This window comes from Lacerta agilis, chromosome 7 (genome assembly GCF_009819535.1).
Source record: "Lacerta agilis isolate rLacAgi1 chromosome 7, rLacAgi1.pri, whole genome shotgun sequence".
Lineage (NCBI taxonomy): Eukaryota > Metazoa > Chordata > Lepidosauria > Squamata > Lacertidae > Lacerta > Lacerta agilis.
This window is the reverse complement of record NC_046318.1, coordinates 5,259,322-5,281,193: the sequence shown is the minus strand read 5'-3', so window position 1 is coordinate 5,281,193 and position 21,872 is coordinate 5,259,322. Positions and strand designations below refer to the sequence as shown.

The window sequence follows — 21,872 nt, the reverse complement described above, 5'->3', positions numbered from 1 at the left end:
CCAGAGTGGCTGGGGAAACTCAGCCAGATGGGTGGGGTATAAATAATAAATTATTATTACTATTATTACTATTGTTATTGTTGTCACTGAAGGCAAATACTTCCTGCACCTCTTTTGACAGCTGGTCAGCCCTTGCTAGGTCAAATCGCAAAGCACCTGTGGAAACTTTACCAAAATGCCAGCGGATAACTCTGATTGAAGCTCTTGCAAGCAGACTTTGCAAAATGTAATATTTGCCCTATGATTAGAAAGCTCCTCCCTTGCCAGCGACCTAAATGAAAGAGGAGCATTTGTACAAATAACATCTGTCCACGAGGTGGTGCTGAACTGCCACAAGTGGCAAGGCTGGGCAGGAGTCATTTTCTCATATAAGGAGGACAGTGCTATTTTGGCTATTACTGCCAGCCCACACAGTACAGCCTGGGGTGTGGGTGGGTGTGTAAGTAAGGGCAGTTACTTAGGAAACAATGAATCTGACAACTGGTCTCTAGTTGTTTACCAGATACGGCCCAAAATTATTTAGAAACCTCTTCAAAACCATAGTATGCCTTTTAAAAAGCATTACAACGGCAGAAAATAAGCTTTGGGAGCTGCAGTTGGGATCAAAAGAGCAGGCAGAGATCCATGGAACTGGCAGGACCAGTGAGGTTAGAGGTGGCCAGTGCAAATATTTAGCACAAAGCACCTTCCTTCTGTTCGTGAGTGCCTGTTGTCACAGTTGCTTCTCTGCTGGAAGAAAGGTTGTGTGGCCTCCGCTCTCTCCTTACTGTCCTCCCTTATGAAGCCAACATTGCAGTTCACACCAGTTTTATCACAGTTCAGAGCTGCTGTCACAATTTCTAGTGTGTGGGTTCATACCATAATAACTACTCAGCAGTAAACCTGATTGCATTCCCTGGAGATTGCTCCTTAGTAAGTGCAGCTTGACTTGATAAGCCTTTAATGTGCTTCACAGGACTGTTCACAAAGGACCCCACACACACACACACAAATTCCAGACCTATGCAAAACTATTGCCCCCCCCCCAAGCTGTTTATTCTCTTCTCTGTCTTCTTTCCAGAATGTGGAATAAGGTAGAGGAATATTAAGTGGGCCAGCATCCTGTTCTCAGTGCCCGTCACCAAACAAGGGGACTTGCCAGAAGTCAAACCAAGGTGGCAGCAGCCAGAACAGGGTCTGAGGTCAACAGACTCTTAGGGTCTGGCTGTGTAGGTGTCACCTCCAACTCACAGCACAGATTCCTGATTCAGAAATATCTACCAGGCCAAGGGCTGTATATAAATCTGATAAATAAATAAAATAAATAAATGGAATGTCTTGGCCATAGCAATATTTTGGGTTTGGGATTGGCTGAGCAGCACGTTGAACCGGTCATCCACAGATTGACAGGATTGACTCCAGGAGCCCCTCCAAGTTTAAACAGAATTACAATGTGGGGGCAAGAAATACAGTATAAAGATTTTTGGTGAATTTTGGGAGGAACATTTTTGCTTGTTTGTTTTTGCTTGTAACTTCCCCTTTGTAAGGCAAATGCCCTGCTTTGCTGCAATGACCCCAGCCTTGACTCCCTTCCTTTCACCTGTCTGCTCCAAGTCTTCCCCATCCTGAAAGAAGCGCGCAGAGAAGAACCTTTTTTTTCAGGACACCCCCCTGCTTTGGAGTGAGGTAGCTGCGTATGATACTATGTTATAATATTATATATTAATTTGTACCCCGCCGACAAGGGCTCAGTGAGGCTTACCGATAAAAATAAGAACCGCTAAAAACCTAGGTGGTTTGTTCTGCACACTGTTGAAATGGGGCCTTTAGTTGTAGTGGCACCTACCCTTTGGGAATCTCTCCTGATACATAGGGACCCAGGTGGCGCTGTGGGTTAAACCACAGAGCCTAGGGCTTGCTGATCAGAAGGTCAGCGGTTTGAATCCCTGCCATGGGGTGAGCTCTCGTTGCTCGGTCCCAGCTCCTGCCCACCTAGCAGTTCGAAAGCACATCAAAGTGCAAGTAGATAAATAGGGACCGCTCCAGCGGGAAGGTAAACGGCGTTTCCGTGCGCTGCTCTGGTTCGCCAGAAGCAGCTTAGTCATGCTGGCCACATGACCCGGAAGCTGTCTGCAGACAAACGCCGGCTCCCTCGGCCTATAGAGTGAGATGAGCGCCGCAACCCCAGAGTCGGACACGACTGGACCTGATGGCCAGGGGTCCCTTTACCTTTAAAAACCTAGGGGTGGTGGGGAGACAACCATTGGAACAACTAAACATCAACAATTAAAAACCGTGTACAGTCATACTCATGGAAGTTGCTTTGGGAGCCTTTTTGGCTGGAGAGCGGGGTAGTGATGCTTTAAAATAAATTATGTAAACAAGATATATAATATAAGATCTATTAAAAGCCTGCAATAAGAAGAGCGCGGCAGCCCGTTCCCGAAAGGCAGCGCAGCGCTCAGCCCTGCCACCTCCTTCCAGTCGCCCCGTGGGAAGCGGCGAGGAGGCGGGCACGGGGCGGGCGGCCCTCTGCGGAGCCGGGCGGAGCCTGGCGAGCCGGGTGGCGCGGCAGTTCCGGACTCGCCTCCCCGCCGCCGCTGCCGTGCTCTGGACCCGCTTGCGGCGAAGCCCAGGAGGAGCCCGTCGCCATGCAGCCGCCGCCGCGCAAAGTAAGTCCCTGCGTGCCGTTGCTCGCGGAGGAGAAGCCGGGGAGGGCCCTCCTTGGCACCCTGGCACAGTCGGGGCCACCGAGGCGCGCTCTCGATCGCGTGCCATCTTGAAGTGGGCGCCTTTCTTGGCAGCGCCGCGCCGGGCTCTAAACTAGCGCCCCCCAATTGGGAACACCGTGGGCACATTTGAAAATCTAATAAGCTCTTGCGGGCGCCACAAACGACCCATTTCGCAGAAGGAGGAAACCGTGGAGATGTGCAGAAGCTCTTTCCAGACATCGCGCGGGGAGGGGGGGGGCACGCATCTACGCACACCTCAGAAGAAATGAAACACAGGGGATGGGGAAGGGGCAACCACCAAACAAGAAAGCAAACAAACATTAGTTAAATATAAAAATTGGGCATGGGCTTGGCTGGTGATGGAGGGGGTCTTGGTGGAAGGTGCCACACAGTGCCTGTAGGAGCCACATGGAGGTCCCCCGGCTCTAACCTCTTGGACTCTTCCATGCATCATAATTCCTAGCCTTTGTATTTAAAGCTCTTGGCATCCACTACCTTGTCATCCTTGCAACAGAGACTGAGAGGAGGAGTGACTTGCCCAAAGCTACTTACTGAGTTCATGACAAGCAAGATTTGAGCCAGGGGCTTCTAGACGCTATTGCTACACGTGACCTGCTCCATGTGGGTTGAGCTCCTGGAGCTTCTGTCCACTGCTGGTCCCCGAGTGCAGCTGTTACTGGGGTCCTGCTGGTCCTCTTCCCAACTGCCTCTGTGTTCGTAGTCCTAAGGTTCCATTCCTGTGCAAAATAGTGGGTTCCTTTTCCTTCTGCTCCAGGTGTGTATGCTTGTCTGCTCCTTGCCCTGCAGGAGGACCTATTGCCATTGATAAGGTGCAAACTCTCTTTCTTCTGCAGGTTAAGTTGACCCAGGAAGTAAAAGTGCATCTCATGGAGCAACTGTCGAGCCTGCAGAACAAGCAACAACGGGAGCTGGAACTCCTAGAGGACATCAGGTAACAAACTGAGCCTGCAGGGGATTGGAAGAAATTGGGAGCCGGGCAAGCTCCTGAACAGGTTCCGCCACAGGCCTAAAGGCTACACTTTCCCTCCCCTGTTAAACAGCCTAAGACAGCCTTCCTCCTTACAGACATTGAATCAGAAAGCAAGGGATGGAGACTGACTGTTTGCTGGTGGTTGACCCATGAACTTCCAAGAGCCTACTGCTCCTTATCCAAGAGGCTTAGCCTGTAAAGAGCATCAGCCTAAAGTTAGAAGTGTTGTTCACCTGATTACATAAATCCATCAGTCATTTGTGTTGATTCTGTACCTAAAGCTAGCATGTTACCGTATTTTTTGCTCCATAAGATGCAGCTGAACATAAGACGCACCTAGTTTTTAGAGGAGGAAAGGGGGAAAGCCTTGTTTTTTTGAGGATCAGCTGAAAGTGGTGCAGCTTTTTTTGCAAAGGGAAAAGCCCTGCTTTTTGAGGATCAGCTGAAAGTGGTGCAGCTTTTTTGCAAAAGGAAAAGCCCTGCTTTTTTGAGGACCAGCTGAAAGTGGTGCAGCTTTTTTTGCAAAGGGGAAAGCTCTGCTTTTTTGAGGATCAGCTGAAAGTGGTGCAGCTTTTTTTGCAAAGGGGAAATCCCTGCTTTTTTGAGGATCAGCTGAAAGTGGTGCAGCTTTTTTTGCAAAGAGGAAAAGGCCCGTTTTTATGGGGTCCAACTCACAGTTCTCCAGCTTCTAGTCCTACAGTCATTTCTACAGTTTCCAGACAGATAATCTAATCAGCCAGTCACATGTCCTGGGGAAACAAACAGCCTCCCTCTGCATTCAACAGTGGAGGCCTGGGCAAGGGGGCGGGGCTGGAAAGGGAGCCTTATCTCTCCCGATCACTTGCTGAACAGCTGTTCAGCGGCTTCCTTTCAACACCCCATTCTCTCTTTGTAAAAAAAAGAGCACGATCTGCTTTTGGCCCCTAGGGAATTCGGCTCCAGGGACCATGCATTCGCTCCATAAGACGCACAGACATTTCCCCTTACTTTTTAGGAGGAAAAAAGTGTGTCTTATGCAGCGAAAAATACGGTATGTTTCAGGGACTCTTCCAGTGGATCAGTGCTGGGGTTCATATTTAAAATGCGGGAATTAGTGGACAAAGCAGAGCGATGTTGAGTAGCATGTGCTCAAACCTGAGCCATTACTGTGCAAGATTGAGGCATCTCAGGGCCAACGAAAACAACAGCTGCTCAGTAGTCCGGTCCCCCCTTTCGTTGGAATCCATGCGAGTTAAAATAATGTAAGCTGCTGGGTTATTAGGAAAACTGCTCAGTCGAGGTCTTCTCTGGAATCTTTTGTCAGGGAAGTATGACACACTAATTGTTGTTTCGTAATTATTACTATTTTGAACTTGTTTTTAAAAGCACCGTGCAGTTTCTGAAGTTACAGTTGCAAGGGGGAGTTGGGTGCATGTTATCTGGGCTTCCGCCGAGTCCCAGAGCTCTTCACCCAGCAGATCTTGAGAGTCAGATTGTTCCCTTGCCCTTAGATTCTGATTGTGCAAGAAGATTGGGCTGTGTGGTTATTCAGGGGCCTTTGTCTTCTCCTTGCTTGCAGGTCCTACAGCAAGCAGCGATCTGCCATTGAGAGGGAGTACGGGCAGGTGAGACAATGCAAGGCTGCTTGCTTGAAATCTGTTGCATGCTCCCATTTAAATTGGGTGTAGCCAGCGACATATCATGGCAGGGTGGTGGTGGTGGTGGATATAACCAAAAAGTGTCTGGCCTTAGCAGCGGCCATTTCCCCCGGGGTTTAGAGCTCTAACTAACAAGTTGTGTCAAGAGATGGATACAGTCTCGGCTTGTGCCATCCATTGTAAGCCAGCACTCTTCCCTAGCTGAAGGAAGTGACCCAGTGAGCAGGCAAGGATCATTTGAGCTTTTCCTTGGAGCTGATAGACCAAAAGAGCCGACTGCAGCTGTTTCTTATGACTTTTTATACTTGGAAGTGGGGCAGACGAAGAGTCAGCTGTAGCTGGAACTTGTACAGCAAAGGGTCTTGCAATCACTAGAAAAAGTTGAAATAAGAAGTGGTACTTACCTGACCATAGATCTGATTCCCATCTGGACCATGTTTTGGAGAGGCCTCCTGGGTTATGCCCGAGCTATGATATCAAACCAACATGCCCTGAACGCCTAACTTCCTCAGCAGTGGTGCTGCTAGGCTTTATGTCCTCACATTACTGAGTGTTGCTGACAGAATCCTACCCATTAGCCCTCCCGCCTAATCTCTGATTCTCTCTTGGTTGCATCCGGCCACTACACACATAGATGGCTCCGGTTGGCTGTCCCCACTGAGGCTTGGGCCATTATCTCTTGAAGTCCCAACCTGGGATTGCACGTGAGTAGGAAAGTGATCCCTTGGTGTATCATATCACTCATCTGCATTTGATCTTCTGCCATCTTGTTGGATAGCATCCTTTTCATTCCTCCCCATTTGATTCTTGCAAGCCATTCACTGGTGTTGATAATTGCTGTTGCCACCCACCTGGGGGTTACATAACTGTAAAGGGACTGGCCTTGGAAGGGCCCTCCAAGGCACTTTGCCTGTCTAGAACTTCCCTCTCTTTCTGCGGTTCTTTACATTTATTTTCTTCCTTGCCTGCCTTAACTTATTCTTTTATTCATCTATTTTCATATATATCTCATATATATTTTTGAACTGCAGGTTTTTACAATAATCCCACCAATGTCTTGATTTGTTTACAGATTATTTGTAAATACTCAATAAACCATTTCCATTCCTTTCTAAAAAGTTTGTTATCTTGATTTCTTATTCTTCCCGTAAGCTTTGCCATTTCTCTATACTCCATTAGTTTCTGTATCCATTCTTCTCTCGTTGGGACCTCTTCTTCCTTCCATTTTTGGGCAAATAGCATTCTTGCAGCTGTGATCGCATACATAAATTTCTATACTGTTTAGGTAGTTCTGATCCCATAATTCCCAAGAGAAAAGCTTTTGGTTTTTTTTAAAAAGGTTATCTTAAGCATCTTTTTCAATTCATTATATATCATTTCCCAGTAAGCTTTAACCTTATTGGAAGACCACCACATATGAAAAAGGTACCTTCTTTCTCTTTACAACACTTATTCAATTTTGTTTTATACATTTTTGCCAATCTACTAGGTGTTAGGTACCATCTATATAACATTTTCATATAATTTTCCCTTAAACCATAACATACTGTAAATTTTATATTCATATTCCATAATTGTTCCCATGTTTCCATTTCTATGTTATGACCAATATCTTTTGCCCAGTGTATCATTGAAGATTTCACTTGTTCGTCCTTCATCTCCCATTCCACTAACATTTTAGACATCACTTTAACAATACAGTTTAACAGGTCTCTCTCTAGTTGTGATAGTTGTTCCCCAAACCCACACTTCATATCCTTTTTAAATACTTCATTCAAATGATAATATTGTAACCATGTTGTTAACACCCCATTAAATTCTTAAATTCTTTTAATTAAAATTCTCCACCCTCCTCTCTTAGCAAATTTCTATAAGTCACCCAACTTTCCACCATATTTTTCTTTTTCACCACTATGGCTTCCAAAGGTGAAAGCCAAAGTGGTGTTTTAGTCTCCAATAAGTTTTTTTATAATTATCCCATATTCTATACATTTCCCCCCTAATTATATGGTTTGTGAAGCCTTTGTGTACTTTCGCCTTGTCATACCACAAATAAGCGTGCCAACGGAAAATATTATCATGACCTTCCAAATCTAAAATATGTGGGTTCTTCAATAGCAACCATTCCTTCAACCAGCACAGACAAAATGCTTCATAATATAATTTACTATTTGGCAGGGAGAAACCTCCTCTCTCTCTGGTATCTATCAGTATTTTATATTTTATTCTTGTTTTTTTCCCTAGCCAGTTGGGCTCCAGTGGTGGAGGTGTTTGAAAATGCTGTGCCCTTTGTGTTTCAAGATCAGTGTGGTCCCTTTGCTGATGACTGGGCAAAATGTGTGCATTCAGATCAGCTGCATTTGGCTTGGGAATCTTACGGGATGGGACAACCACTGACAGTGTTTCTCACGCAAGGGCTGGCGTGGTGCTGACTCAGCACTGCTTCTGTGGTGCACCTCTTTGCTACTCCCGGTGCCACGTGGGGCTTGTCAAGCAAGCAATGAAAACAACAAAGCCATCATGCATGGGGGGAATCGGTTGCTCGAACTGACTCTGAGTTACTGTCAGGAAACCTCAGTATTCTGAACCTTGGACCAGTGATAGCTTTGCCTTATGCTGTTTTGAGTTTCTGAGCACACCTGCGTTCGGGTTTTATTTTAAGAATTGGATGTACTCAATCAACACACTGAATTCCTTCAGTTCACATTCTACACCATGGATAAGGAGGGTGCAAAACATTCCATGATGTCCATGACCCTGAACATTTCCCTTGAGACGAGAGCACCTGCTGTTCCGCAAACCAGTAATATCGGAAGCCGGCATGTCAACACAATCCAGACTCTTGGGTCTTTATCAGATGCTTGTTACTTTTATACTCTTCTCCCTTAAGTGGTAGAGATATTTCCCTATAGCAAATACATATAAAAGAAGCGAAGGAGAAGAATTAGGACAAAATCTTTAACATTTATGAAAAATGCATATTGCCCCTTTTAGGTGATACTTAACTGTTGGGAGGAAAAGAGGCGTCTGATAATCAAGAAGTGCCCCTGTTCCCATTTGGGGCCTCCGCAGGATGACCAAAAGTGCAATATTTTCTTGTCAGTTAAAGAAAATAATAAGGGGGTGGGGAGCGGAGGACAAGTCTTTGTGCATTGTCTGGACAAAGTGACAAATGATCAGTTCACGGGAATTGTTGTTTTGACCATACCATTTATATTATTCTTTGCAAATAAGAGGACTTGCATCCCAGTAAAAGGCGTTTCCAGAGAGCCAAATTTTGAGCTGTATTGGTCCATTAAAACAGGGGTGGATAGAAGGAAGGTCAAGATCTGCTGGAGGAACTCTGGGTGATTTGCAGTAGATTGCCAATGACTTATGAGTTCCAACTGTTACAGTAACTTTCCCCCCAAATTAGGATGCTTTCTTTGGGGTGTAGGGGGAACTAGGAATGGGTTTTTGTGTGAAAGGACTGTGAGCTCAGTTTTGGTACTGAACTGAGATTACTCAGGGGTCCCGAATTCCTAGTGTATGGGTGTCCTTCTTTCTAAGGCACTATTTTTGCACTTGGCCCCAGCCAGTAGATGTTGGTGGGGTCTCACACATCCTGCATTCAAACCATGGAAAAACAGGATAAACAGGGCTCTGAATGGCAAGCAATTAATAACGTCCATTTTTTTTAATGCAGTCCTCCTTTACTCTTACGAAGTTCACTGCAAATTAGCATGGTTCTTCAGCGGCCTCCCATGCAGGCAGTGGCTAGGCCTGCTTAGCTTCAGCCGTGCTTCCCAGGCCACCTATAATATAGTTTCTGATAATAGCTAATGGAGCCAGAGAATCTACACACACACACACACACACACACACAGCCTCCTCCTCTTCTTCTTGGGACTGCTGTGGAGAGGAAGAGGCAGCTGCTGGAGGCCACTTTTACATCTGCAGCTCAGCAGGGAGGCCACAACAAACACCCTGGGTGATCTGCTAGGTTTTCTGGAAGCGAGATGGGGAGGGATACCCAAATAGAGCCAGTGGCCATATTTGCAGGAGTTTTCAGGGAGAGGGAGGGGCTGGCTTGTGTTGTTGTTTTGTTTTCAACTGGAGCCTTATTTGCCCCTACGGGTTCCCACGGTTGCGCCCGGTAAGAAAACATGGAAGCAGAAAAGACACCTGAGGCTGCTGGCTTCAGAGAGAGAAAGATTTATTTTCTGCATGCAGAGGTATCTGCGGTGTTCAGACAGCCAAGCAAGTACAAAAAAGTCAATTTTCAGACAGTTCTTATAGACAGTTCCCTGGCTCATCTTCCCACCCCAGAAATCTTCTTCTTGTCCATATAAGGAACATTTCCTGTTGTACATTTCCTGTTGTACATATAAGGCAAAAGGACATTTAGCCCTGAGTTGGTTCATGAGCACTCCAGCAAGGCCATCCTATCTGTGACCTAGACAACAGTTCCTCTCTGTGCAAGGTCAGCCTTCTACTGTTATCTCCAGACTTAGTCATAGCTTGCCAAAAAGAAGTGCAATGCAGATCAGAGTTCACAGCTTTACAGAGAGGTTTCATAAGGCAAAGCTTAAAGAGTTCTTTTATGGACTTCCGGCGGCGACGCCATTGCGGGTGGTCGTGGGCTGCTTCGGCTGCGAAGCACCCAGTCCATCCCGGGGGTTAGGAGCCCTGCTACCGCAAAGCGGGGCTCCGGTTGGGGTGCGGGAAGAGCGTCCCGCACCCTGGGCTCCCCGGCTGTGCCCGTTGTGGCTCCGAACCCTTCCCCCGCTCCCCCTGTAAAGGGGGAGTGGGGGTGAAGGGACGACGGAGCCGGGCTATAGGGGACATGCCCCAACCGGGATGTAAATGCGGCGACAAAGCCTGTGATGAGCGTCTAAGTTCTACCTGTCTTTAACGAGCTGATAAGAACCCAGTGGCTGTGAGTATTTGATTGACTCTTTGTATTCTTGGAACAATCTGGGGGAAAGAAGAAAGGCAGCCCGCCTCTCTCCCTTCGGGAGGTGAAAGAAATTAACCGTTTAAGTGACTGCTGCTACAACAATCGATAGAAAGTATCTGGAATTTGAAAACTGAGACTGCTGAGATTTCCCTTCAGGGGTTAACTGGGGAAAAAATATCTCCATTTGAAGTTTTGGTCTTTATACTCCGGCTTCGGAGAAATGGCGACGACTTGGACTGTCGTGGGAAAAAATTGAAACAAAGGAAGGAAGAGACAGGAACTGAAATCTGACACTCACCCTCCCTTCTAAAATGATGGACTTTGTGTTCGCACTGGTATTGAACTCTGGTTTAAAGGATGAGGAAATGCTCACTGTCTTGAAGCTGGAACTGCTTAATCGGAAACTGCAAGTTTTGAGTGGAATTATAAATAAAAAGGACTCACTTTCCACAGAGGAGGCTTTTCAAAAGTTTTATACAATGGAATCAAACCTTGGCAAAGAGCTGGGAGGGGTGCTTGAAGGATGGTTCGAAATGGCTGGGCAACTCCGGGAAAAGGAACCGATTTCTGGGGGTGGCAGCCCTGGAACGGGAAAATTTATAATATCCAGACTCCGAGGTGGCAGCTCGGGGGCAAGGGACATGGAATTAAGATTTCTACAAGAAGAAGAAGTATGGTACAAAGGTACGGAGGAGCCCAGAAAGGAAGTGATGAACACCCTGAAGCTCGATGCTAGGTTTGTTGTGAATGCCTGGATCTGTGGACACTCAGAAGAAGATAATTGGAGATCCGGTTCTGGTGAAAGACAGAAAAAGACAATGGACAGAGGGGGAGTGGGTTGAAGTATTAAATGTATAATCCAAATGGTCTGTCATGGTATCCGAAATCGGAGTGTGAAGTCTGTTAATTGTAAGTTTATTTTAAATAAGTAAGGAGATATTGAATCTTAAGTCAAAAGCAGCATGATAAAGGATAGAAGAAATAAGTTTAGTTATAAGAATATATGGTTAAGATTTAGGTTACAATAAAAAGATCAAGATAATTGTGTTATTTTTAAGTAAAGTTAATTTTTTTTTTTTATAGAGAAAAGTTGTTAAGGAAATAGTATATTGATTTAAAACCGAAGGTGAAAAGGCGGGGGAAGTCAAACGTCAAGATTCAGAAGTAGAATTTTTTTTGTTGTTGTAAGATATACAAATAAGAAGAAGAATCCTGACATTATGTGTATTTGTATTTGTTTTTGTATTTGTAGGTGTGGGGTTGGGTTTGTGTTATATTACGAAAATGCTAATAAAAATTTGTTTAAAATAATAATAATAAAGAGTTCTTTTATACTTCTGGACTAACAATACACCCTCTTCATATCCATCTTGAAGACTTAACATGGGTGGAAAGGTGGAGCACAAAATGTTTCAAAATAAATACACTGTATATCTTTACAGGCATTGCAAAGGCTGGCAAGTCAGTACCAGAAGAGAGACGGGCAGCGTGGCTGGAACGTCGCCAGTGACTCCAGGTGGGGAATTGGGCTTTGTGGCGAAAGGAGCTGAGCTGCCTTGCTTATTGGGGAAGGGGCTCGCCTGGCTTCGCAGCTGGGAAGGGTAGCGTTCGAGGAGAAGGGGGACATCTTAGTCTTGAACTCATCTCCCAACCTTGGTGTTCAGCTGAATCCACCTCTGATTACAGCTGTTCTCAAGGGTAGGCCAAATAGCAATACCACCGTGTTTAATTACATGTGTGTTTGGTCATGTACATAGGTAGGCAGGTCCGGCCCAATTCCCTTCTCAATCCAGCCCACGGACGGTCTGGGAATCAGTGTGTATTTACATGAGTAGAATGTGTCCTTTTATTTAAAATGCATTTCTGGGTTATTTGTGGGGCCTGCCTGGTGTTTTTACATGAGTAGAATGTGTGCTTTTATTTAAAACTAGCTGGCCCGGCCACACGTTGCGGTGTCTTTTTTGTGAAATGGAAAAGGAAGATCTATATATAAACTGTCCAGGCCCACAGCTTCTCCCGTTGAATTTCCGCCTGCCTCCTCTCCGTCTTTTCCCCGTTTCTTCCTCCCTCCACACAGCTTCTCCTGTTGAATTTCCGCGTGCCTCCTCTCCGCCTTTCCCCCGTTTCTTCCTCCCTCCACACAGCTTCTCCCGTTGAATTTCCGCCTGCCTCCTCTCCGTCTTTCCCGTTTCTGCCTGCTACCTTCCCCTCCGCCGCACTTTCCCTGGTCACCCCGAAGCTCTGTTGCTGTATAATTGCAAATGGAGCTCGCGTTCTGGAAAGCGGCTATTGATTGCTGTGGCCTGGGAAGGCGCACACGCAGACGGCTTCTTTGGGGGTTGGTGGCCTCCATTTTTGCCCCGCGTTACCATAGCAACTGGGCCCCTTGAGGCGGCAGCTGAAAGTTAGGCCGCAAATGGCGGACAGCCATTTGAGGAGGCGGCTGTAAGTTGTCTCCTCGGGAGTTGGGTGGCGCCTTTCTATTGGTTGCTGGTTGTGATGTCATGTCAGTGCTGTTGCTGGTGACATCTAATAGGCATGCCAATTTTGGGGCGTTTATTCTTTATTTTAGGTATGACAGGTGTGGTTTTTCTTGAATTTTTATTATGCCAGATCCTTTTGCCATCATAATGGAACACCGTGTCCTAATTTGATGTGATTTGTTACAGCAGTTACACAGCAAGGGTGTTTCGGACAAACACGCAATGGGAACATATATATATATATATATATATAGAGAGAGAGAGAGAGAGAGAGAGAGAGAGAGATGCATCTCTGGGTTATTTGTGGGGCATAGGAATTCGTTCAATTCCCCCCCTCCCCCAAAAAAATACAGTCCGGTCCCCCACGAGGTCTGAGGGACAGTGGATCGGCCCCCTGCTGAAAATGTTTGCTGACCCCCGTATCATGTATATGCCTGGGGGAATATGGCTATTGTTCCTTTGAGTGCCCAGCTCTTTGAATTCTACGGGCCCTTTCTCTCTTTCTTTTCAGCTTCTTAACCTATAATGTTGAAAACCTCTTAGCAGAAAATGTGGTGGTTTTTGATACTGCATTGTGGCTTTATGCCTTTCTTTAATCAGGACATCTGTCAATGCAGTATCTGTGCTTGCCCTTGAATTTTAGTGCAGGAAGCAAAAGTGCCACTTTCTTCCTTTTTATTGCCGTATTTTTCGCTCCATAGGGTGCACTGGACCATAGGGCTCACCTCGTTTTTAGAGGAGGAAACCCAGAAAGAATTTTTTTTCTGGTTTTCCTCCTCTAAAAGCGCTGTTTTTTTTTGAGGATCAGCTAAAAGTTTAGCAACTTTTTTTGCAAAGGGAAAAACCCTGGGGTTTTTTTGAGGATCAGCTAAATGTTTTGCAGCTTTATTTGCAAAGGGAAAAGCCCTGGGTTTTTGAGGATCAGCTAAACGTTTTGCAGCTTTTTTTGCAAAGGGGGAAAAGCAAAGCTCCTTTTGCAAAAGGGGAAAAGCAAAGAGGAAAAGCCCCGTTTTTATGGGGTTCAACTGACATTTCTGCAGCTTCTAAAAGAAAGGAAGCATTTTCTACAGTTTCCAGACAGATAATCTAATCAGCCAGTCACATGTAGCTGGGGAAACAAACAACCTCCCTCTGCAGCACATTCAACAATGGAGGCCTGGGCAAGAGGGCGGGGCTGAAAGGGAGCCGGGGACTCTTATCTCTCTCCCGATCTCTTGCTGATCAGCTGCTGAGCGGGGTCCTTTCAACACCCCCATTTCCTCTTTGTAAAATAAAAAGCATGATCCTCTTATGGCCCCTGGGCAATTAAGCTCCAGGGACCACCATTCGCTCCATAAGACGCACAGATATTTCCCCTTACTTTTCAGGAGGAAAAAAGTGCGTCTTATGGAGCGAAAAATACGGTACTTGGGAGGAAGGAGGTTCAGTTAACTGGAAAGCAAAGAAAGCAGGGCGGAGGAAGGAAAGAAGCAGCGTTAAGCCATCCTTCCAGGGAAATGAGGATGTGGGCACAACAACTGGACTCGGAAAATGGGCTTCCTCAAATTTAACCCCAAGAGAAGTTCTAAGAATCTTGGGGGGTGGTTTGTGGAGAGAGAAGCTGATGCAACGAAGCACAAGCTCTGAGCCTGGATGGGGCTTTATACTCAAAGAGCTCAGGAAGTGGTTTTAGCACTTCAGGAGGCTGCTGATAGATATCGCTGTGCACATAGTCTAATGGGGACTGAGTGCGAATCAGCGAATGTTTAGAAAGATGCAGCCGGCCGGCCTGTACTGCATATACCATGCTGCTTAGTGCAGTGGCTGTCAGGAAATGAAAAGCCCTGGTGTTCCTGGATCCTCAGACCTCATGAAACCAGAAGCAGGGGCTGGTGAAAGCTGGTAACGCCTTGACCTCCTCTAATATTTCTGCAGGAGTGTCTTTGGAGTCTGGAAGGGCGTGATCGATGGCACCGTCTCTTCTGGTCAGTCCAGGCTGGCTGCCTCCGATAATTATCGCAGTGTGAGCGCAGAGGCTGCTAAAACCGCCCGTGTGTCAAAAGAACACTTGTTCAAAAAGGTACTCTTTGGGTGGGCCAGGAGGGTCCTTAGTAGCAAGCCTTTGAGGACAGAGAAACCATGCTTGGCTCTGGATGGGGAGGGGTCCTTGAGACTACGCTAAGGGGTTGAGCAGCAGCTGGCAGAGGGCAGGATGGTGACTGTCGGACCGCTTCCCCACCTGGTCTCCTAGGGCATGGACCAGCTACTGAATATCCAGACTGAACTGCTGGAGACGGTGAAGGAAGTCAGCAAAACCAAGAAGCATTACACACAGATTGAGCGGTCCAGTGAGGTGGCCCGAGAGAAGGCTGCTGATGTGGATGCCAGGTGAGCCCCCGGTTCCCTACCCACCAAGCAGGGGAACCCCAAAATGTGAGTGCCAGGGGGTGCCAGTGGGCTGTGCGCCCTGTTTTTCTCGCAAGTCTCCCATGGACCTTTAAAGCCCTAAATGGCCTCGGTCCTGTATACCTGAAGGAGCGTCTCCACCCCCATCATTCAGCCCGGACACTGAGATCCAGCGCCGAGGGCCTTCTGGCGGTTCCCTCGCTGCGAGAAGCAAAACTACAGGGAACCAGGCAGAGGGCCTTCTCAGTAGTGGCGCCCGCCCTGTGGAACGCCCTCCCGTCAGAAGTCAAGGGAATAAACAACTGCCTGACATTGAGAAAATACCTAAAGGCAGCCCTGTTTAGGGAAGTTTTTAATTTGTGACTCTGTATTGTATTTTGGTATTTGTTGGAGGCCGCCCAGAGTGGCTGGGGAGACCCGGCCAGATGAGCGGGGTATAAATAATAAATTATTATTATTATTATTATTATTATTATTATTATTATTATTATTATTATTATTATTATTATCATGGCCTGGGACTTAAGGTGGAGCTTTCCAGAGCTGAGATCACTTGGTGGTCCGCATCCAGGGGATCTGTGGAAACTGATGCCTGTCCTTTCCCCTCCCCTCCACAGGCTCAAGAAGAGTGACCACGGCATATTTCACACAAAGGCCAGCTTGCAGAAGCTCAGCGCCAAGGTCAGAGGCCCATCCTGCCAGCCCCCTGGGACACTGAAGTGGGTCACAGAGACCTGAGGGATGTATGCGCACGTCGCACAGTGGGCTGGCAGAGAGCTTCCCAATGTGGTTTGGTAGGTTTTTGAAATGTCGAGTGCATGGCCCTCTGTTCCTCTCATTACAGTTCTCTGTGCAGCTGGCAGAGAATTCACAGCAGCTGGTGGTGGCGCGAAATGAGTACCTCTTGACTCTGGCGGCTGCAAGTGCCCACCTGGAGCACTACATCCATGTGGAGCTGCCTGCTGTTTTCAAGGTAAGAGCTCTCTTCCTACACTGCACACCTTCTCCTCCGAGGACGACTTTGCGGACCTGGGCAGCTTCTTGTATAGCACCGCTTGCGTGCAAAGCAGCTGTGGCAGGCTGTAACGGATCTGCCCTTAGTCGGGGTATGGTCAGAAACCCCCAGCGTGTTAAGAGTTAAGATTCCATCTGTTTGAGTGGCAGTTCGCTCGCAGGAGGCGGGACTTTTTGCCCTTTAAAAGGAGGGAGCCGGCAGTTGGTCATGAGGGGAGAAAGAGGGAGGGAGTGGTGACTGAGGGAGAGAAGGATAGAGACCAGGATAGTGGTGGGTAGGTTAGGCTAGGTTGAAGGTTTAGTATGTTATACTGAAGTGAAAACCTTTTGTGCTGTTATGAAACTACGTTTAAACTTTTGATTCTCTGAAACCGTTATGCTCTTAAAAAAATAATAACTAGTTTTGTTGCTATAAGTCAGACATCGTCGATTCTTGGGTCCAGCGGGTTATAAACTGCTCATGAAGAGGGGAACCCAGGGAAGAGTCCAAACTGTCCTGCGGGGTGTCAGGTTGTGTCTTAGGGGTTTCACTCAGGAGGGGCTGGCGGGCTGAAACATTGTGAATGCCACTGAGTTGCTAAAAGGGTTTAGCAGACTGCTACAGTGAGGGATCTGGAGAGAGAGAGAGACCCTGGGGCTGCAGGCAATAAGGTGTTTAACCCCTGAAGCCCAGAGCAAGGATTATAAACGGCCGCGGCAGCTGGACAAAGACACTCCGGTTACTAAGATACTCCCGTTTTGTAACTACCAGGGAGTTAACTTCATTGACGGACCTCCGAGGGGCAGGTGGGGTGGCTAATTAGTCTGACCCGGAACACCTGAGCAATTAAAAAATAAAAATAAATAAACTTAATAACAGGGGAGGGGAGTGAGAAAGGGAGGTAAGTTGCACAGGCCATAACTCTGAACAGGAAAATTCTATGGGAAGGGACAGTGGCATAGCTGTCAACCTTTCCCTTTTTTGCGGGAAATTCCCTTATTATAGCAGTGGGAAACAGCAGAGAGGGTTGACAGCTATGCAGTGGTACACAGCTTCCTCTCCACCGACACACACTCTCCTAGTTTCCAATTTCACGTTCCTGCAGCTGTGTCCCTTAAAAAAAAAAAGGTGGGGAGAATTCCATGTTTTTTAGCCTTCCCTAAAATGCTTGGGTTGCCACATACTGGTGTCTTTTCTTTTGCTGCGCAGGATTTTAGCTTGAACCAAATTCTATTTCCCAGTTTCTTGCCAATCCCACAAATATCTTCCCTCAAATAGGTCCCTGTTTTTCTCTCGAGGAGTGTAGGGAGTTGCCTCATTTTGGATGACTGCCTGCGCTGCAGCAAGTTTGGGTGGAAGGATCTCTCTTCTCCTACGTGTACCTCTGCCCTGCAGGAGCCTCCCTTCCTCGAATCATAGACTCATAGAGTTGGAAGAGGCCTGTTCCTCTTCTTGCTGCGCACCACCCAACCTGTTTGATCTGTCTTTTCTCAGATGCTGGATGGTGACCTTTATGAGCGGCTCAGAGACCAGCTGACCCTGATCAGCAAGACAGAGCTGGAGGTCTGCCAAGGCACACAGGAACTTTTCCAGCGTGTTCTAGGTACATCTGCACAGGTAACAAGGCGCTGATAAGTGACTGTGTTTCTAGGGGTCTGTAGGGTATCCCCAAAGCTGCTGTTCTCCTATTGGGAGAAAAATACAGGCATATTTTTACATTTGATGTTTTCAGATCTCCTCCAATAGAAATCCGAGCCCTCTGTGACTATTCTAAAGCTTTCTGAAGAAGAAGAAGAAAAAAGTTGAGAAATACAATCATGGATCTCCAGTGTCCCTTCTGTTTTTTTAAAAAATATATTTATTAAGTTTTCCACAAACAAAAAAAATAAACTACACAATAACAATAACAAACATAAAAAACACAACAAAAACAACCTTTTCCTACTCTTCTTAAAGTAGAAAGTTGGTCTTTTTCTCACATCTTAATGGGGACTTCCTCCTGTCTCCTCCTTCTGCGTCCCTTGAAAATACCTTTTACGTAACTTCCATCTATTAACTCTATATCTACTTTCAAACAACAACTTATTCCTTAATATCTTATATATCTTACCATTTCTTATACCATTATATAATTAATTAAACCTATCTCTTATTCTAACCTTAATCCTTTTATACCTTACACTACTAACTTCTATTCTACTGCCTATCTTATCCTCAAATAAAACATCTAATTTACAATCTTACAATGCTCTTTTAAATACAATTTAAATTTTCCCCATTCTTTCTCCACCGCGTCGTCTCTCTGGTCATGGATTCTCCCGGTCATTTCTGCAAGCTCCATATAGTCCATCACCAGTGTCCCTTCTGTTTTGGCCCTTATTCTCTTGCATAGCAAGTTTGGTCTTTCTTCCCCCACCTTTCATGTCACAGTTTAGTGTTGCTGTGGAACAGCCATTCCCCAGATGAACTTGTGGAAGCCCTAGGTCTTCATTTCCGAGATAAGCAACTTCAAGTGCTTTTCTTTGGGACCAATCCAAAAAAAATGATAACTACCTTGTTAGACCTTCTCTACCTTTTTGTGGAATAACCTGTGGGCCCTCAGAGGCCTACCAGCAGGTGGGATAGGGTTGTCTCTTAAGCTTCTCCAACCTGCTGAAGCCCACCAAGCTGCACAAGACTTCATCTGCCACTGATGCCCTCATGATGTGTGAATTGTTGGAGGGGCGAAAGAATTGTATGGTGGTGTTGTGGAGCTCAGTCAGGAAGAGTAAAATTTGGGATTGGGTGTAGGGAGCACAAGCAAAATGAAAGAAAAAAGATGGTAACAGACGGGCGACAGAGATCTATAGGACAGGGATGGTTGACGGATGGGATAAAAAGAGAAGCCTACAGAGAAAGAGGAGATTGCACTATGGGATGTGATGGAGAGGAGGAGCACCTGAGAGATTGTGGGAGCAGGAAAATGTAGCATAAGAAAGGTGAGTAAGGGGTAATGGGTGGAGTTACAAATACCTTGAGGACCACCAACCTGGACCCTGTGATCCTTATCTGAGGCCCTCCTTCACGTGCCCCCTCCACTAGAGGTCAGAGGGTGGCAACACAAGAACGAGCCTTTTCTGCAGTGGCCCCCTGTCTGTAGAATGCTCTTCCTAGGGAGGCTCGCCTGGCACCTTCATTGCATATCTTCAGGCGCCGGGCAAAAATGTTTTTCTATAGCCAGGCCTTTGGCTGAATAACATTCTATGGCCATGTGTTTGTAGGAGGGGTTTGTTGGTTTGTTTTTGTTTTTCTGCTATGTATTTTGTGTTCTCATTTTATATTTTTTATGGTTTAAATTGCCCTGTGCTCTTTGAATGAAGGGTGGTATGTAAATTTAATAAACAAGTAAACAAACAAAATCATTACAGAGATATCATTTACTCATACAGAGAAAAATGGATATATACTATAAGCACAGAGATAAAAGAGGTGATGACAGATAACCGGATTAAAAAGAAAAGAAAATACTGCATCAAATATGGCAGAAATACTTTTCTGAGACTGATGTAGTCTGGCTCGCTTAAGGATGTAAAAATCTACAAGTGGCCCTTGAGTGATTTGAGTTGGGCCCTCAGATTTAGCTGATGAAGAACATTGTAAGTGTGCACTTGAAATGCATGTTCTTCATCAGAATTGTGTATGGTAAAATAAATAAATGCTGGACCACTGAGACCTGGCATTGCTAGGTGCTCTTTGGAACACAGAAACAGCAGGAACAGAGACGCTGCCAGCAGCATTTCCTCCAGCAATGACAGGCTGGCGGTAATGCAGTGAATTGACTGACATCTCAAGATTTCTTTTCTTGATATGTCTTCCTTTCTGGTTGTCCTGGCAGGTGTGCCAGGAGCAGAATCTCCTCCTCTTCCTCCAGGATAATGCTGCATTTTCAGCGATGGTCATCCAGCCCTTTCAGGCGGCAGGAGCTGACCAGGTGGTAAGAAAGAAGCAGGTCCTCCCCTAGCCCTCGCCCAGGAGGAGAAGGGCGTCTTCGGTCTGGGCTGCTAACAGGCCTATTTCTTTCCAGACTTCTCTTCTGCATGAAAGTGGCAGCAGCCTTGGGGAGAGCGGGTTAGAGAAGGAAGCCCGTCGCTGGGCCGCTCGAGCAGCCAGAGATTACAAAATACTAACTGTCAGTGAGCAGGTGAGCAGCCAGACTTCGTTTCCCAGGAAACACTTTCCATGTGATAGGACTTGTCCATGAAATTAGAGAGAATAATCCCCTTTTTTCTGGTTGTACTTTTATCTTCTGCATTTTTTGGGGTGGGTGGATATGCAATGGGGAGGAGCATAAAATCCTGTGAAGAGTTAATCCACCCATCGGTGTCTGGGGGCAGCGTAAAATGAACCCCTGTCTTCACCCCGTGAAAGGAAAAAAAAACAGTTCTCTTCCTGCTTAGATCAAGAGAGCAGGGTTTTCGTGGGGCTCCAGTCCTTCAGGGCCTTGTGGTTACTTTCACTGGCAAGTCCCTTCCCTTTCCTTCCCCTTTGGGCAGTCTCCTTAGAATTGGGGCCCTTTTTCCCTGAAAGAGGAGGAGCAGCTGTCAGAAATGGAAATGGAGGTTTCCAGGCAATTCCCACCCCACCCTGCTGGATAAAGCCCTTGGATTTCTGGAGCTGGCAGAGGAGAATCTAGCAAGCTCCTAGGAGTCCAGGGGGTGTTTCCCTAAGACAGGAGCCCAGCCAGTTATTCTAAAGATTTTTTCACTCTGAAAAGAAGAACTGACTTCATCCTGTTTAATGATTTCACCTCAGCAGCCACAAAAAAGTTCTATCATTCCGTTAAAGAAGACGAGGCCTATTGCAAATTTTGACATTCCTGTGGCCATTCTAGTTTCAAGGGCCAAAGACTGACACAAGGCTTCCTTCAGGATTCCTGAGACAAGAAAACAGAATTTGCCCTGAGAATGATGCTAGGGTCACTTAAGTGTCCAATTTTGGGTTGAGCAGGTTCTACAGAGAATGGAAGCCAGGAGGCAGCTGGCCCCTGAGGCAGAGATGACCACCATGGAGAAGAGGATGGAGGAGATAAGAGAGAACCTACGGAAGGCTGAGGTGCGTCTGGCTGCAGGCTGCCTGTCCATTTTCCAGAGTGGTCAGCAATGCTTGTCTGTCTGAAGCTGTCTGCTTTGTGCCATCAATATCCCTTGCAGGCTTCCGGCATTTGTGTCCTGTATGTGTGCTTTCTGGTGCTTTTGCTGACTTGACGGCAAATATTGCAGGAGCGAAAGGAGCAGGCTGCGTTGCCCAGGAGAAAAATTCCAACTGAAGGTAGCCAGCCCGTCACCACATTTGACTGTATTTTATAGCCAGGGGGCAAGAATCTCCATGCTCTGTAAAGTTTAACTTGCTGAACAGGTGAAATATAGATAGCATCCCAGAAGAAACAGGTTAATGCATCATCAAATTGAGACTGTTGATGCAGTTAGCCAGTCACAGGTGGATCTACATTTGGAAAATGATTACCGCCAACTTCTCATCTCCATTGCTCCGCCTTGTGTGTGATAAACCAGATTTCAAATAAAAGAAATTTCTGTTCTTATATTGAGGGAAAGGAGGGTATAAGATGCTGTGGAAAGGAGGGTGGGCGAATGCATGGAGAGGGCTCAAAATCAATAGCAGAATTACCGTAGATTCCTAGGTTCAGAACATCAGGAGGCACCATTGCATTAGGTTCCTAAGTGTTTTGCTGGCCA

General features: G+C 46.4%; 1 protein-coding gene across 3 annotated transcripts in view; it reads left to right on the top strand.

The window, feature by feature from the left end:
• Positions 1-2,582: 2,582 nt before the first annotated feature.
• Positions 2,583-21,872, top strand: part of FCHSD1 (FCH and double SH3 domains 1) — a 26,864-nt gene continuing 7,574 nt past the window's right edge. The window contains exons 1-12 of one of the 3 annotated variants that reach the window (XM_033154244.1): positions 2,583-2,651; positions 3,566-3,663; positions 5,261-5,306; positions 11,721-11,794; positions 14,676-14,820; positions 14,992-15,128; positions 15,764-15,827; positions 15,991-16,119; positions 17,635-17,757; positions 20,015-20,110; positions 20,204-20,320; positions 21,127-21,231. In XM_033154244.1, the coding sequence (XP_033010135.1) occupies positions 2,631-2,651; positions 3,566-3,663; positions 5,261-5,306; positions 11,721-11,794; positions 14,676-14,820; positions 14,992-15,128; positions 15,764-15,827; positions 15,991-16,119; positions 17,635-17,757; positions 20,015-20,110; positions 20,204-20,320; positions 21,127-21,231 (1,155 nt within the window). In that variant the 5' untranslated portion in view covers positions 2,583-2,630. Of the gene's footprint in view, positions 2,652-3,565; positions 3,664-5,260; positions 5,307-5,926; positions 6,044-11,720; positions 11,795-14,675; positions 14,821-14,991; positions 15,129-15,763; positions 15,828-15,990; positions 16,120-17,634; positions 17,758-20,014; positions 20,114-20,203; positions 20,321-21,126; positions 21,232-21,872 lie in introns of those variants that run through there. The other 2 variants (XM_033154243.1, XM_033154245.1) reach the window with 2 other exon arrangements.